At 42.5% G+C, this 18,091-nt stretch overlaps 1 protein-coding gene across 3 annotated transcripts in view; it reads left to right on the forward strand.

Moving 5' to 3' along the window:
- Positions 1-18,091, forward strand: part of SDK1 (sidekick cell adhesion molecule 1) — a 411,662-nt gene that overhangs the window by 357,574 nt on the left and 35,997 nt on the right. For 2 of the 3 annotated variants that reach the window (XM_030484559.1, XM_030484560.1), the window contains exons 34-36: positions 1,518-1,653; positions 3,508-3,567; positions 5,610-5,711. In XM_030484559.1, the coding sequence (XP_030340419.1) occupies positions 1,518-1,653; positions 3,508-3,567; positions 5,610-5,711 (298 nt within the window). The remainder of the gene's footprint in view (positions 1-1,517; positions 1,654-3,507; positions 3,568-5,609; positions 5,712-18,091) is intronic. The other variant, XM_030484561.1, reaches the window with a different exon arrangement.

The raw sequence follows: 18,091 nt of genomic DNA on the forward strand, positions 1-18,091 counted from the left end.
AGATCTTAGGACTATCTGGATTGCTTTCAGCAGGCTCTGGGCAGGACAACTGCAAAAGAAGGCTGCTTCTTACAGGAGTATTTTCTCCTCCTTTTCCTGGTAGCTGTGTGGCCTTCTTATACACTGCTTCACATCATTTTCTTTTTTGGTTTCCATATACTGCAACCTTTCTACTTAATTCCTTCAGCCAAAGCAAAGTCCTCTGCACTGAGACAGGACTGCCCGCACTCTCCTTTTGCCATCATAATGAAGTAATGGAAAATTCTTGTCATTTCTGGAAGCAGAATGCTAGGTTATTACCAAATATCTTCCCCCTTTCCTGTAAAAAATAGTCTTCCTTTCTTCATTAAAATGACATGTGGTATTACCTTCTATTGTGACAGCGTTTCACACCAGCAGTTAATTTTTCCACATTGGACAGGTTTTCCTTAGTAAAGTTCTCAAGACTGCTAGGGATCTTTCTGGATTAAAGGTGAGATCATCATTAAAATCCTTTTCATTTATACTTTCAGCCTCTTAAATTTCAGTACAAGAATCTTTAGAAGATAAATGGCTCAGGGCATCTTTTCTTCTCTGCAGTTCTTAGCCTGTATTAGACTCATGAAAGTAATTCTTTTCCCCAAACATAAAGAATCCCTCTGCTTGTCTCTATTTAAGCAAGCCATTTGGACAAAAATCTCCTTTTCAGTGTTCTGGCTGTGTATCTCTAGCTGAAGGAAGATGTGAGGGGCTGCTGATAATCCTTGCTGAGGTACTATGTCTTTGAGCTTCTTCCAGCATGTTGCAGAAGCTAAAAAACCTCATATCTGGGTCAGCTCTGTGGTCATACATCCTGTGCTGCTCCAAGCTGTTATAGAGGAGACCTGGGTTTGCCTATGGGACTGGACCTATGCACCACTCCAGAATCCGTTATACTGTGACTAAATACCTCTCTGAGGCTACTAGATGTATTTTCATCTTCCTAATCAAAGCTGGAATACACCAATTCTTTGTTATTTTCTCATCAGTCTTTTCAGTAAAATCATGCCAAGTAAAGAATATTGTATGAGCAGTCCCCAAGGAAAATAGCCACTACAGAAATGCTGTCTTTGACAACATAATTTCTTTCTTTTCATCTCAGAAGAAGTGAAATACTGTTTTGCTGTTCCATTGTTGGTGGCCAGCACTACACACTTTCAGGGGCATGCTTATTTATGTTCTTTGTCACACACAAGTTTCTGTGCACCAAGAAGGAAAGGAGCTTAGCTCTTAGTGTAGTGCATCAGGTGTCAGTTTTAAATAAAGAGCCTTTTGTAACTGCTACAGCTGTGTGACATCATCAAAGTTGCCTTTAACTTGTGTTTTTCAACTCACACAACCTTTGGCCCTGTATATTCCCTGTACATTATTCATGGCTGTTTTCACCAGAGATCACTGTGTCCCTTCACACAGGACCACTGTCAGCTACTGCCTGTTGTGATGGATGTTTGTTGCAATGCCCATCTTAACAAGCCTGTTCTTATCTGAATGTTTTTCAGCCACCCAAAGTTGAGAGTCTAAATGGCTTGCTCTTGGGATACCGGATCTACTATCGGGAGCTGGATTACGACACTGGATCTGGAACAGAAACCAAAACCATCCAGAGCCCTTCAGCTTTAAGAGCAGAGCTCACACGTAAGCCTATGTTTTGGACCCTATAATATCCCAGAAGGGTAATCCGTCGTTATGCCAAGCACTGTATGCTCTCTTGCCCCATGGAAATAACACACAATTGTGTCTAAGAGTGCTTGGGATAATCTAGCCTTTACAAACTCAGGCTGAAGATGCTGGAAAATGGTGGTAACTTCTGTCTGCTCAGCATCACTTGTAATGGTACATGCTAATCTATGCCAGCATGCTTGAACTGATGTTCTGTCCCCCATATATCCTCTGATTTCCTGCTCTCTGCTACCTTCATTTCATGATTACCCTGGTATACTTTGTTCTGCCATCAGTCAAAAGAGTTAACTTTCCTCAGCTGGGAACCTTTTTCTTTCTTGCTATTTTTCAGTAGTTTTTGTAATCGATAAACAGCTGAGGAGAAATTTTAAGTAGAATTTTTTACAATTTCAAAGTGCTTGTCCCTATTTTGGAAGAAAACAGCAAAAACGAGCAAGATTTTTAAGGTACATGTTTGCCATGTTAGTCATTGGGATTTTTGGCTCACATGGGAGGAAGGTGGAAAGGAAGGTAGAAAAATGAAAAGAATTTTTAGACAAAGGCTAGAAAGGAAATCAGAGGGAAGAATAGGCAGAATAAGATGATTTGAGGCAAAGATGTGAGCACTCAGTAGCCTGACAGATATATATGGTCCAGCAATGAGAGATGCTCACACAGGAGCCAGCTTTTGTCCTGTTTTATGTGGAATATTCAGAATAAGATAATACTCCAAGAGCAGCAGAATAGGGTTGAGTCAAGACTATTCTAATATCTTACATCATCTTCCATGGCTCCCTGAACCCATAAAAGTGGTTTCTACAAAAGGGAGAGTAGTTCATGTGGGAGTGTGGAAAAAGTGGATGCTTTAAATATAACGTAAGCACCTGACTCTGACCTCACTTATGCAGTCAGTGCTGAATGAGACTTCTCAGACTGCACCGAGTTTTAACCAGGAGAGAGTAGAGATGTAAAGCTCCTACAGGTGTAAGTATTCATAAGGGATTTTTCCAGACAAAAGCTGACTGACTATGTATATAATCATGAAATAATGACTTTGAATGCTCTCTAGTCTCACAAACCAGGGAATCTGTGAAACCTACTGGTTTCCTATCTTCCCTCTTCTTGGCTGGCCCTGCAGCTATGTTCTTAGTAGCTGTAGAGTAGAAAAAAATGTGCTGTACCTCTCCAGGGAGTCAAGAGAGAAAAAGGGGTGGAGAAAAGTGTATTTTAAGAGAAATTTCCCTCTTTCTCCTCGTAATATGACAATCCTCACCTTAACACATCTGTTCCTCACTGACCTCCAGTTTTGCACAGCTTAGCATATGATTACAATTCGCTCACAGCAGGAATATTGAATTCTGTAAGTGAAACTGTGGGGAATCTAACACACATTTAAAGAAACGGGTCCTGTTCTATTGTAAGTGTTGGCTTTTTGTCGCCCATGTTCCAGGTCTTTACCCTGCAGCTCTTAAGGTTTTGAATTTTTGCATGTTGAGAAATAAGGAGGTAATACAGTGCTGAGAGTTTCCCCCCTGTAAATTGTTTCCTTTTTACACATTTGTTCTATTTAATCTAGGAGTCAGAACATTTCTGTGTTGTGTATTTGTGAGATTCTCTGTTTGAGGAGGAAATGAAACAGCCCCGTGTGAGTGAGATGCTTTTGATGTGTTACAAGAGAGTGATGTGGTTTTATTGCCCTTCAAGGTATAGTCCTAAAGCTCAAACTATGTATGTGTGTGCTGCATCATTTGCCTCTGTCTGCTGTACATCATTTGCAATAACTATTTCCTTGCACTGTAACAAGCTTTCTGCTTTGCTTACCCTGAATAGCCCAAAGCAGCTTCAAGACAGTGAACAGCAGCTCTGCATTAACGACGTATGAATTAACACGTAAGTGCATATTGCCTTTAGATGAGACTCTTTGTAATGGTTCAAAATACACTACAGACAAACTCCTATGGTTCTCCTCAGTGGATCTAGTAGAAATCAACACAGATTAATGATTCTGCTTCTTTGAGCTTCTTTTTCTTTAAGCCTTAGCTTTCCCTACATCAAGAGGCAGTGATGATGCAAGTAGGTAGCTGTTGTAAAAATGTGGCTGCTGGGAAGGTAAAACATTATTGACTGTAACAACCCAGTATTGCTGATGCTAAATGAATTCTGATTTGCTTGCTACGTATTTTGCAGTCCATCTGAGTTTAGCTGTATCACATCATTAGTCCTGTGATTCAAGCATTGTGATGCTCAGGCATTCCGTGGAGTAGGAGGCCAGTTTAGAGTGAGCCCAATGAATTTATGTGCATCTCCAGAGGTGTTTTCAATTGGAAATGAATAAAATAGCATTCGACAGAGTTAAAAGGCAAGTTGCTTTGTGGTGATGATGGTTCACTAGATAGGTTTTGCCCAAGGCTTTTGAGTCACAGATTGTGATGAGCTTAAAAAAAAAAATGAAGCCCTATCCCCACTGAAGCTTGCATGCATGAACTCTCATGTGTTCCATTTTCATCCACATCCAGTTAACACTAACATCTCCCTTGTGACTTTTCATGGCAGCAATTAAAGTTTCCCTGTACAAGCTACCCAGTACTATATCTTATAAATCTTACTGGGGTTTGTTTGTTTACAAACTTAGCATCATTACTGCTGATTTGCCTGCTACATGTTTTGCAGTCCATCTGAGTTTAATGCTATCACGTACGGATCACGTATCGGATATCATTTGTAGTGTGCCTGAGACAGGGGAATGATGGTGGACTATGAGTCACATACAGGAGCACAACAGTTGTAAACACTTCCATGAAATTGAAATTAGATGAACCTGTATGATTAGGCTTATTGAACCTTCCCAAACTGATGCCATACTGTCAACCACAGAGTTAAAAGTACTATCTGATTCATAAATAGCAGCGGATATTATTGGCAAAGGGAGAAATTTGGGCCCCTGGCTATGTGTGTCTTAATCAATTCAAAGCTCATCTAAATAGGGCAATTTATATTATTGATTGCTCCCTTACTCTTAATTTCACTGCTAAATATTGTGGATGATAAATATTTCTGTTAGGATGGATTCTTTCATCCTGCAAAAGCAAAGTCTGGAACAGCTCAGGCGCTGCCTTCCCTACTGACATTGACGTGATTCCCCTCCACCCTCGTTTGCATCTGTTAATTACTCTCATACAGTTGGGTTCTCTAGGTCTTTTTACACTGCCCTCACTCTTCAACCTCATCAGTCAGAGTAGTTTCTGTATGTCAGCAAAGAAATTGGTTGTGAGATTGAGTCCAGACTCCAAATTCTTCTTTCTCTTTGTGATTGATGTTCAAGCTGTGGTCGCTTTGAAGGAGAGAGGTACCCATGCAGTACTTCAGATGGGACTCCAGATTCCCCACTGCAGATCTTCTTCTGCACCCTGCTTCAGCCATTCAGCTGGCATTCAACCTGCTTCAACTGACATTCTTGAGCAGTGCAGTTACTAAATGATTCCCTAGATCACAGTCCCTGGGGTTAGGCAAAGGCTTGAAGCCATGTTCTTTTCTACCACAAGAGATCAAAACGAGCCTGTGTGTTAAACATTCAAAGCAAAGTCCTGCTTTGAATGACACAACAAAAGTTGTGTCATTAAAAATGACCTTGGAGATACTCTTCTGGTTAGTTACTCATCAGGAATGATTCCTTCTACTGAAGCAACCGTGTGAAGAAACACTGGAAAATCCTGCCATTTCATTGCAAAGATCTTTCATAATTATGCAATCCTTCTGTGATGTGTGAATTAAGGAAGGATAGAAGTAGATGTTGCATCATTGTACTGTCCTAATGCTGTGTTTCACAAGAGAGAAGTCTGGTGATAAAGAGGTGATGGAGTCTAAAAAATACCTGTAAGATAAATAATATTCTATAATATGTAATAGAATAATGGAATATTTTCCTTTTTCAGAGTTGAAGAAATACAAGAGATACGAAGTATTAATGACAGCATATAATGTAATTGGTGAGAGCCCTACCAGCACACCAGTGGAAGTGTTTGTGGGTGAAGCAGGTAGGTAAAAGGAAAATTGGTTGATTTTCTTTTCAAGTTACCAGCATGTTTTAGTATTCTCCAGATAATATTCAATATTTGTCCAGGAAAAGGGATAGTGAAAAATTCCCCAGTCATGATCACTAATAGTTTCTTTCAGCGTCCTCTCCAGGAATAGGTTGTCACTGACAGTTCCCTGCCAAATGAAAGCCAGTGGGTCTACACGAACGAGGGGAGAAAAGGCATTTGAAAGAAGAGAAAATCTTTTTGGAGTTGCAGGAGGATGACTGTTCATACCAAATTAGCTCGAGGGAAAAATTGACTGAAGTTAAAGAAGTGAAAAGTGGAGCACAGGAAAGCCACAAGGGAAAAGAAACAAAACTACAAAACAAGGGAGACTTGGAAAACTGCTCCTTTTATTTTATAACTCTCTGTGTAGAGATTTTGCCTGTGTAGAGACATACAGCCTGTGTGCCTGTGCCACACCTTGCTGTATTTTTATGCTCTTGAAGTCAAGAAGACACTATGTCTAGTTTACTGCTAGATTTGGAGGCATAGATGATGATTACACTTAGGAACATGCAGACTTTATAGCTGCATCCAGCCTCTACAGAAGCTGAGGATCAGTGGCGCTATTCATGCCTTTGCTTATTATGGGTTTAGTGCATGAATTCAGGCTATTTATGGAATGTAACTTGTCCATCATGTGAAAATCCCTCCACTGGAAGGCTGGAGGTGGAAATCAGGATGAGACAGTTAATTAGACACATTCTTTGTGAGACTGGTGATTTTGCAGAGCCCAGATAACGCGCAGCTGAGTCTGTTCTGGGTAACTCTACCCAGAGAAGCGCAGGACTGGAACAGCTGATGTCTTCCTCACAGCCACAGCAGTGGTGCCATATTTATGGTGACCCCAGCTGGAAAGAGGCTGGTGCTGAAGCAGCTGTTAGTTATGGTATCAATTTCTGCAGCAGTATCTTTTGAAGCTTAGAACAAGAATAGGCAACGCTCACCCTCCTGTTGTTCACTCTGCCGCCGTGAAGGGATCTGATTACACTTTTGTTCTTCTGTCTCAAGGCCAGGATGTAGAAGCTATCAAACTCAGCAATAATTCATTTTATTCTTATTCATTAAATATTCTATTGCTGAAACCGAAGCAAAACACATCTTTTTTAAACTCTACTGCACATTTTTTAAACTCTACTTAACCTTTTCATTTCAAATATGGTGAAACATTCACTATCTTCCTCTGAAAACATCATAAATTAATCAGAGCAGCATGGTTCTGCAGAGACAGCTGGCAATATTTACATTTTTTTCTAGTTTGCTGCTGCTCTTACTTGTGGAACTGCAGTGAAGAAAGCCCCAAGTGGAGCCAACTGTAGCTGGCTTCAAAATACATTTTTGTTTCAGAGCTCAATATCTCACTGCTGCAAATGGAGCCAGTACATGCATTCATACCCATGTACACAGCACAGAAAGTCAGCTGGGGAAAACAAGGAAATGCTGATACATCGTGTCCTTTAATCCCATGGTCCAGGTCTTCCTTATCGTAACTCAGACAGGGAACAGGGCAATGGAAGGAGCCAAACTTGGGAGGAAACTGATATATCCAGGAGACCTTTTTTCACAGGCAGGGCTGGTGTATCTGAAGTTATAGTGTGACTCTGGTGGGGTTTTTAGAGATCTTGGATTTACCTCTGGTTAGGGACAATTCAGATTCGTGCGGTAGAAATGATGATTGTAGGATCTTCCTGCCGATTTTCCCCTCTTGTGTGAAGTTATTACACTTTGTTATAGAACTGCCTCTTCCACCTCCAGAACTGGCTGTGATTTATACTGTGAGTAAAGTGATTGGAGCTGGTATTGCAATTTAAGTTTTAAATTGATTTGTGACACCTTTGAGTTTAAGTGTACTGTGGAAATACAAGTTTTTGTTGTTATTGTTTGCTTGATGTTCTTACCCATGGTAAAGGCAGTTAAGCAGTAAGCTGGAAAAAATGGGTCTGCTTAGCTTCAGCAGCTGGAGCATCCATGTTAAAAATAGAGAAAACCTTCCCAATAAACAAGTGCTGACAACACAGGCATAGCACTGGACACAAAATGACTGAAGGGAGCCAGTCTCCAGGCTGAAGGCCCCAGATAACTTACATCTCAGTATTGTTAAACAGCGCTTCCTTCTGCCGTAAAGGTTCCAGTAATTCTGGTAGGTGCAAGAACATTCCTCTCTCAGTTGTAAAAAGGAATATACAGCACTTGCCTTTGGGAGAGTGTGCTGGGTTTAGGCCAGCTCAGTCAAATACCCAATACTGTGCAGTTCTGGTGGGTGTTTCATACAGTGTAGGCACCTGGGAATAATACAGATGGTTGATGGGCTGTTCAGTTTCTGTGTCTCGTGCAGACAGATGAATGATGCAGAAGGAAGAGTGTCTGTAATTTCTTCCTTCCCTGTTGCCCTCTCCTCGGTTAGATTGGAAGATTTTCCTATCCTCGTATCTGGGTTTTTACAATAAAAGCTCCAGTGATGGAACCTCCTGACAAATTTGGAACAAAAAACATTAAAACCAACCTTCTGGCAGATTGGCCAATCAAACAAATAAAAAACACCCAATGGGGAGTTTTTCTCAAGCCCTGGAGTGCCATTGAGCTGTACCCCAGCCAACAGCCTCCCCAGGCAGCCCAAGTGCTCAGGTCTCACTTGCCTCTGGCTGATGGGCAAGGAGAAATTTAGGGAGAGAACAACTTGCTGGTAGGCAACAGGCCAGACATGAGTAACAGTCTTCTGTATTCTGACTTGCCTGGTGCATAAGGGAGCTGGATGTGGTTTGGGTTTTGGGGATGTGGTTTAGAGCAAAATCTTTTTCTTATTACAGTAACCCATAAGATCAAAGCTCCAGCAACGGCCCAAAACTGAGTTCTGCCTGGATGTTTGCAAAACTCGCTGGCATGGAGAGCAATTCTTCCTAGTGTCAGGAGAGCGGGCTTGGGAGCCCTTGTGCTCAGCTCAGCCAGGAAGGATGCCCTGCCTGCTCAGTCTGAACAGAGCCAGTTCCTTCCCCCACCTGCCTCAAGCATCTGGATCTCTCTCCTCCACAGACCAGAAGATCCTTGTAATATTGCCTTTTTAGAGCTGGCTGCAGCTCTGCCCTGCTCATTAGAGAACCATGTGCATCTCCTGACAAATGACAGAAAAATTGAAAGCCACCACTTGCAGAAATTAGGAAGGGAGTCGCAGCCCCGTTGGCAAACCCCCTTCTCGCCTTGTTAATTCATTTAACAGTTCAGCTGTCAGGGATGCTGGCTTTGATTGGAAAGGCAGTGAGTGTTCAGCAAGAGGCTGGGTACTGATATTCATCCCAGCCCTAAATGCAGCTGCTACCAGAGGTTCTGTTCTGCTCAACTGAAATTAAGACTCTGTTAGAGCAGCCACTATATCAAGAGCTTTATTCTACTAGTTTGTTGTCACTCTCTGATGGTGTGGTGGGCTCTGGAGTTGAGGAGACTCCACCACCTGCATTTTAATTAAACAGGTTGGGGCAGGCATGCTTCACCTAATTTGGGAAGGTGAATAAAATGGAAGGTGGCAATACAAATCCTGTGCTAACGAGCCTGCAGCCTCCAGTGCTTCTCCCATATACTCAAAGCTGGCTTGGATGAAAAATAATGGAATTTGTAATTTCTTCCAGCAGCTGCTGGCAGAGGAGAGTGTGTGTGCATGGAGAGGAAGTAGCAGAAGGGGTGGAGTGCACCCAGAGACACTAGCCTTTAAACTGGTTGTAAATCCATTTGTTTGAAGAGGGGAGTGACTTACGTCATTATAACTGATGGTGACATTGGTGACTTTCAGAATTCACAAGAAATGATGAGGGTGGTTTGTTATTGTTCTTTGTAATAATGATCTCTGAATGCTGGTAGTGCAATGGGAAAGGCAAGCAGTAAAAAGAGCTGGGAGACAGAGATCCCCTTCTTAGAAGTCCTCTGTTGAAATGCTGCCTTGGTTGAACCATCATCTTTCAGAAAAGGTTTCCTGGCTGTCTTGCTTTCTTCCAAGTGAAACTGTAGCTTGTAAAGGAACAGGAGTGGGACAGAGGGACAACTGCTTCTTACCTCTCTCTTCTTATCGTCTTCAAAAACCTGAATCTACCTCTTGGTGCAAAGCTAGCAGACACAAAGCAAATGTCCCACTGTTATCTGCAGTTGTTATCATCTGCCCTTCTGCCTGCAGCTTCACATGTGTTCCTGGAGTTCACAGACTTTATTTTGTTCACCACAACTGGCACATGTAGGGAAGCTCTGCTCTGCCAGTAACGTCAGGGGAAGCACTCAGCGCTGCCTGACCATCTCCATCATTTTACAAGCAAGAAACAGAAGCCATCTGGAGAGCTCCAAGGCCAAAGACAGTGATTAAGGTTTGGGAAAGAGAAGTCAAAATAGAGAGAAGAAGCCATACTAAGGAGAAAGAAGCCTCATAAGGAAGCAAAGGCTTGACTCCAGGCACCTGGCTTCCCTTTATAAACTGCTTCTAGCAAAGAGCTCTTGTCCCTTCTTACCTGGTTATCTGTGCTTGGACTATGTCCCTTTGTCTATCATGCTAATGCTAGAGAAGGTTGTCAGAACAAGGCTTCTTTGTCCTTGAGTGTTTTCATCTCTTTCTGCAGGCCTCACTCTCTTCATGTGTTCATACAAAATACCCTAATTGGTGTCACCTCTCAGTCGTAGGTCACTTTAGGGAGTCCCTCAGCAGTATCTCCCTTTCTTGTATAGCACAGAAGCTTTATCTCCTTCCTGCCCTGAGTGTAGCTGAGAAGATGCCGTGCAGAGAAGTCCCCTGTGCTTCCTTGTTAACAGCCTACAAGAGGAATGACAACATTTCAGTGCATTAGAGCTGGCTTCAATCAGTGTGGTGTGGCCCCCTTGGCTGTTTTCTCCTATCTGTTTGGGACACATGGGCCGTGTCTCTCAGTGGCCGACTGTGTGTATGCAGATAGGGAGCACGTTGCTGCTGGCACAGCTTGGAGAACTGGGTGGGCATTTCCATCCCAGATGCCACTGGAGAAGGGAAGAGGGAGGATTATCATGGCCATTTCACATTGCAGTAGTCTAAAACCTGTCAGCCTAGGGACAGTATCTTCCCTTGATAAACAAAAGAGGATGAAGGGAAACTACTGGAAAGTAGTATAGTAAATAACTTACTGCTTTCACTTCCTCAAACTTTAAACAAAGGGGGTTGACCTTCCTTGGTGTTTTAAAAGCACCAAGCCTTTGAAATGTTCAGGTATTTGCCTTTTAATTGTTGACGCTTCTGAGCATCAGCAAAAGGCTACTTCTGCAGGATGGCAGAGTGTTTGAAACATTGATCTCCTTTTCGCCTCCCCTTTAAATTTAAAGAATCTGGAGGGCTGTTCCAACATCATGCTCAATTGTGAATGAGCTTTAAGCAGCTGTTGTGGGAATGTCTTGCTCCAGGAGTGACAATGGGTTTTCATGCTGTCCCCAGTGTCTTTCTGCCTAAGGACGCCTAAGAACTTCTTGTTCCTAAGAACTTCTCATTCTCCTTCCTCAACTTAACTTAACCTCGGAGTTAAAGATCCCAGCCATGTTCTCCAACAATGCACTAAAAGAGAGAGTAAAGTCAGACAGAGCAGGAAAGGGAAAGTATAGAAAGATGGAGAAGAAAAAGAAATGGTGAGACATTTCCTGTTTGGACTGGGAAGAAAACTTTTTTCAGTTTCTCTTGCATTAATGGGAACCATTATACCTGTATGACAATAGCATTCCATTTCCGAGAGTAGGATCAGCCACTGGGTACATCTGATCAGTATTTCTTGGTGGATTTTAAATGCCTCCAGGCTCCCTCTACACATGGTTTCCACTTGGGGCTTGTCTGCAGCAAATCCAGTTTGGATTTGTTGTTCCCATCAATGCAGCTCCACTGCTGGTAATAGTAGTATAGATAGCACTCGGCTGCATTATCTAATCCCACAGGGCTGTGACAGGAGAGTAAAAAATAACTAAAAAATAATTGAAGTGTGCCTACATTAGAGCATTAGTCATTCCTTGTGTGTTACTGGTATTGCTGCAATGCTGGGGAATTATGGATATGAATTCTCTATATAAACCTGGCTCCCTTTCCTATTCAAACAGGCTTTTTTTTAAGGGTACTTTTACATTCTTAATCTGTTTACAGCTAAGCACAAAGGTTTCGTAATTAAACTTCCAAATTTGGTAGCTTAGCTCAGTAGCTGCTGTTGCAATGGTGAGGCAGAAAGCAACTGTGCCAGTTTGAGTCTGTGGAAGAAGTGTCCTTAATGTCAACATGTCAAAAAGACATCCCTGCAGCTCTCTGGAGACTGAAATCTAATGTCAAGGCAGAAGGAAGCAAAGTCTAAGTTAGAGTCGTACTGCTGTCAAAGCAAGTTATTCTACCATATAGGAAAATGAATTTTAAGAGAATGCAGTGGAAAGCAGTGGCCAGATTGAGACATAGATTTGATGGGCTTATTTGACATCTTTAATTCTCCATTGACGATTCAGAAGCTCCCTAAAATGATTTGCAGTGTTTTCATGCTGCAAGTAAAAGCCGAATGCGTGCTTCATTAACAGCTCATTTAGTTGTTCATATTGGTCATAAGCAGCCTTTGGTACAGCAGAATGCTTTATACAGTGCGGCAGCTCCTGCTTAGCTCTGGTGTAATTGCCTCTCTTTATCACGTCTCAATGTAGGAAAGATGTTTCTGTCCAAGCAAAAATATCATCAGTTTTTGATCACCTGCACTTGCTTATATCTCTGCCGCTGCTATTGCTGGTGAGGGTGGCTTTGGAATGCCAGTTGCAGTGCAACGTTTTGCTCAGGTGATGAACTTCCATCTCACAAAACCAACAATTTGATGTCGGTTTTTAGTACTGACTGTAACCCAAGACAGACAGACTCTCTGTACTCAAATTCATCATCAGGACTCCTGTATCTGTTCTGTAGTAGGTGCAAGCAGCACTGGGAGTGGTAGGACAAATTAGCTGTTCTGCTGCAGTGTTACATAGCCTGTGAAGTACTGAGTGCAGGGACATCCCTGCACACTGCACAGAGAGGGTGGAGGGAGGAGAAGCCTAATCATGTATGCAAAGCCTTATTGAACTAACAGCAGAGCTACTCCATTAAAAGCAAAGGAATTAACCTTCCTTTCAAAGATATGAGTAATCAGTAGTAAAGTAAGACGAACCATAAATTGCACTGGTAAAGAAGTGGGGAAAGCCCCTGGCTGATAACTCGTAGTCAAGGAGACACAGGCTGGAGTTTGAATATTTTTGACTAAAGGGTTATGTTTGCAGCCAAATTTCTGTTTTCTCTAATTGTGCAGACCTGCTCTGCTTGATTTCAGTCATCCTGTGACATGTGAGCAAAATGTTGTAAGTATTTTCATACGGGTCTCAACTCCTGTGGCTTTGCCTCCCCTGTACAGCTTTGCTGTGAAGCCAGCTGTAGAGAAACACAGTTGGTTTTCTTTTCTGACATCTGTTTGCTGTATCTGTCGTCAATCATGGAACTGGTGACTTTCAGGTTGTCTGTTGTAGACTGAAAACAAAAAAGTTGTCTTTTTTTTTTAAATGAATTAATTAGCAGTATCCTAAAATATTTTGGCTGCAGCAGTTTGGACACTGAGATGATATTGGGGGTTTGGGACCACAGTGATGCTATGTCTGCAAAATAAACAAAGAGAAAACTCTCAGAGTTGATAAAATGTAAATGAAATCTCTCTCTCCTCAGGAGCAGATCACGGCCCTCCCCGGGCTCCCTGACCATCACAATCTGTAAATCCTAAATGAATCCCTCATGGGGCTGAGCTACCCAAACTTGCATTAAAGCCACAGCAAAAGGTCTCACAGTGGCAGCTCTCACCTGCTCAGTTGGACTTTTTTCTAATATGGCTTTTAACATTTGGTCTATGGCAAACCCAGTGGAGATTCACCCTAATTATTCTATACGCTCTCTTGGCTTTAGTGGAGCATAAGGAATTGTTGGTGCTTTTAAGGCTTTAGTAGGTGCTGCCGTTACTGTTAGTGAACATTAAGTGGGTGCTTTTGTTGGTGTCTTGTGGTATGGTAATATTAGAGTGTGGGATTAGTAAATGGTTATGAGTGGAACATGGCTGTAAATGGAGGAGGAGGAGTCTTGGGAACCAGAGAGCCTGGGGAGGCAGTCTGAAGTAGGTAATTTTGCCTTTGTCTAATGGCTAGACATTTCTAAGAGAGTTGAGAGCAGGATGTCCCCACCTGCTGCTCCCACTCCTCCCAGTGCTCCTGAGGGAGGATCAGGCCAGAGTATCAAATACTCAGCAGTTCTTCACTATCCCTTGCACCCTTGAACAACCTTCAGTACCTCCTGGGGGGTGAATCCTGCTTTCCTCAGAGCTGACACTGCTCTCACTTACACGCTGGGGTAGATCTACTAGCTTTAGCAGTGCTAACCCTCATTTGCATTGATGTGAGTGAGGGGATTTTAGCTTGTAGGTTTATGCCTGTGTGTTTGCGCATACCTAATGCTTGTCAGACTCTTGCTGTTCCTGCTCATGGGTCTGTCTCTGCTGAGTGATGGGCTGCCTGCCTGTATGTGGTCATATCCTTGTTGACACAAAAGAAATGAGGAAAAAAACCTCCTTTTATTATTTATCCCCTTCCTGTTTTAGCCACCTGTATGCTGTTTCCAGAGGCAGTCTGAAAGTTCTGTAAGGGCTTTACTTTTGGGCCAGGAGCTCTCAGTCCCTTGATGGATAATCTCAGTATGCAATGCGATAGCCTATTTTAGGTTTATATTTAGCTGAATAGAACTGTGGGCTTCAGCAAAAGAAAAGTATGTAGGTTTTGCTTGCAGGCTCTAACTATTCCACAGTACTGCTCCATGAGATTTGCCTCCTTTGTAGGCATGGTAGTACAGTCACAGTAACTTGTTGTGCATCACTCAGATCATGTCTGTCCCCTGAAAATCCTGGATTGCGCATGACTTATTGGGAAATCTGAACCCCACATTAAAAGATCAGCAATCACAGCAACCGTGTTTGCGCCACCACTGGAAGAGACAGTGAGGAACAGGATGAGAATTACTTCTGCTTGAGTCACTTGCCAGTTTATGAAGGTTCTTCATGAATAAGTCATACCCATGGAGATTTCCTCAGAACATGATTGCCTCCTCAGTTCAAAAAAATGGCATTGGCAGATAACCTCCTAGAGTCTGTGTCCATGGAAAGGATACTCCATTCCTAGTCCTTGTTTCATTTCAATGTTTTCCATTATGTGTGGTTAATGTCATCTCTCCCTCCTCCCTCCCTCCACCCCCACATCCTTTTCATGTCTCTGCAGATGCTGAAGACAGGCCTAGCCAATATTGGGAAGCTTCCCAGTGCTAAGCAAAGAAGCTGAGGATGTTACATTTGGGTGTCATTTGCAGCTGCTTTTATTTATGCTTTTTCATGACTTCAATACCCTTAAAAATTTGATGTGGCAAAACACAGCTACATTACTAAGTGTAGCATACAGGGAGGAGACCAAGTGTTTGCCTACCTAAATCATATGTCACAGAGTAAAACAACTGTGGGTGTGCTAGATTCCCAAATTTCCTGACAGCTATTTTCCTCCTCTCCACCCCTTCTTATCCACCAAGGTAGGTTTGTCTGTTTACCTTTCTGTTTTGCATCAATTAGCCTGTGCTCCCTCTTCATCAGTGTTCGTGGAGGTGACAAAAGTGTTGTTCAAGTTAGTCTTGTATTGACTTCCATTGGTCTCTTGTACACTCAGAAGTGTTTCAATTTCTCTTACAATCATGTAAATTAACGCATCTATCAACATCCCTGAAAAAGGGTTAGTTCCTACTCAAACCTAACTTTTCCAGCTGCTTTAACCTCCTCCCCACCCAGGAGGAGGTGGGGGAGATGAGATTGCTCCTTTCCCAAGACTCATTTTGAGTCACAGGGTGGCACAGGGCTGGCAAAGTTAGTAACTGGCTTAATAATAATGTAACCTAATAACACCAGGTTTTGGTGCCAAACTGTCACGCCTGAATATGAAGGTAGGAGCACTTGGGTCCAATGTTAGCAAACGGAGTTGTGTTGGAGGGGTTAAGATCCTTTATGTGTGACTCTGCTTGTCTTATTGCACCTGAAATACATCTAAGTAACCCAGAAAGTGCAGTCCTTGGAAGAAGCACATACTTCCATAGCAAAATAGAGCCTAGCCTAAACCAGCCAGAAATTGGTGGGAAACATTCTAAATATAGCTTGTGCTGCTTTGTCACAGCGGAAAGCTGCTTCGCAGTAGCTGTTTCTGGAGCACGATTAACTAATTGTTATTGAACTAATCAGCATCGCTCATGCAGCATTCCTGATGGCAGAGGTATTGCTGCACAGGGGAAGTGTGCCTCATTCCCACCTCTCTTTCACAGCTCCTTCAAGAAAATGGCCAATAAACACTGAACATGTTTCTCTCACGCTGCTTTTCCTTCGTGGAAGGAGTGACTGCAAACATCTGCAGATACACCTTTTTGTTCTTTCTTGGGAGGTATCATCCTTGCATTCCTTCTCTAAGCCCATACTGCAAGAAAGCTTCTTGTGTTTTGCTTTGCCCATTCTGCAGATCACTCTTGCTGTTTTATCTTGTGTCCTTCTGTTTGTTATGTTGTGTTTGGCTTTTAAAATCCACTTAACTGTTGCTTATCTACTCCATAACTTGAGGGCAGTGGCTGCAACGGGAGAAGAAACAATCTGTTCTCCATGCCACTGCGGGGACAGAAGTTCAATACAATAAGGATGTAATAGGCTAGACATTTAAAAAATAATAATATGAGGGTTATTTTAAGAGTTATTAAAATAGGGAAATGCTGGCAGAGTTTGTGTGGGGATGGCAGGGGAATCTGGGGACAGGTCAGTGATGGAGATTACACCAGCATCTGAGCAGCAGAGCTGATCCAGTGTGACACAGGAGGGTGGATGTCTGAGCCGTCTACAAATGCTTTCCACCTCTGTTTTGCATGACTGTGTGTGCCAGGAATCAGTGTGTAAACTTTGGAGGTGCTGCATGTGCAAGCTTTGATTGTCAGCACATGCTACACTGAATATTGCTGTGTCTTCTCTCTTTTTGTTACTCACTAGGTAGATAAGATTACAGCTGGGACGTCAGAACCACCCCTCCATTATAATGTGTAGACGTACAGATTAGAAGCTTTTTAGGCCTGGAGCTGTGTCTTTGTTCTGTGTTTATGCAACACATTGTGCAATGAGATTCTGGCCTCTAGGTGCTAACACCAAAATGCAAATATATTGATTACTAGGGAATAAAAGCAGGCATGTTCACAGAGGCGTGCTTTGATAAACTAGGGAGGAAGTGCTTGCTAGACAGAGAAGGATCAGAGGTCTTTACAAAACAGAAACTTGCTTGGGATTGTTTGGAACTGTGGGATCAAGCTGATGCACAGAAAATCTTCAGTCTTTTTCACTGCATTTTTCTCCCCCCCCCCCCCCCCCCTTCTTTTCTTGCCTGCATGTTTATTTAAATGGCATGGGTGTCAGGGAATCTTGTCCCAGTCTTGTCTGTGAATTTCCTGACATAAGACTGGCATTATAGAAACAATTAGAAAATCAGTAGAGGAGAAATCTTTTCCTACCCAGAAACTGGAGCAGATGTAAGAGCAGCAAGGAATGCTTCATAAAAACAGTTGTTGAGTTTACCCAATGAATCACAAGGATTTGTAGCCTACCTGTGCTACAGAGCATTGTGGCAACTGTCGCTGAGAAAAGGAATAGTAGTTTCATATTGATGAAAATCTCTGGGTGATGCACAGCCCAGAGAGCAAATAGCCCAAGGAAGAAGTGAGAAAAACTAAGGTGAAGCTTCTGCAGTGCACAGAGCTCCATCACAGGCAGGCCACTGGGGATTTTAAGCACCTTCTCTTTAAAGGTTATAAGCATTTGCAAGCTCAAATTGACTGCAGTGTGAGCAGAGGCTGTTCAGCACGACTGGAAAATGAGGCCAGTGATATGTTTAAATGTGAATTTAGATGTGTAACTTTATTTATGGGCTCATTTTGACACTCGCTGCATTTCCCAGTAGAGTTGTTTTTACTTGATTCTGCCAATCTCATCCCAGTCCATAGTTATTGTTATTTTTTCCTAATTGCTACACAACCTGCTCAGCCTTTCTCCTTATGGTTTTGGCTGAGAAAGTGTTTCAAGGAGACAATCTCAAAGGTGAACTGAAATCAGATAAGGAAAGAAATGTTTACAAATATCTGCATGAGATTGCAAGGCAGGATACGTGCACAGAATCAGACTTCATGAATACATACTTTTTGTTTTTCATGGAAAGTGAAATGCTTTCCACCTGCCCAGAGCTGAGTTTGGACCCTCAGGGGCCTGTGT

This window comes from Strigops habroptila, chromosome 4 (assembly GCF_004027225.2).
Source record: "Strigops habroptila isolate Jane chromosome 4, bStrHab1.2.pri, whole genome shotgun sequence".
Taxonomy (NCBI): domain Eukaryota; kingdom Metazoa; phylum Chordata; class Aves; order Psittaciformes; family Psittacidae; genus Strigops; species Strigops habroptila.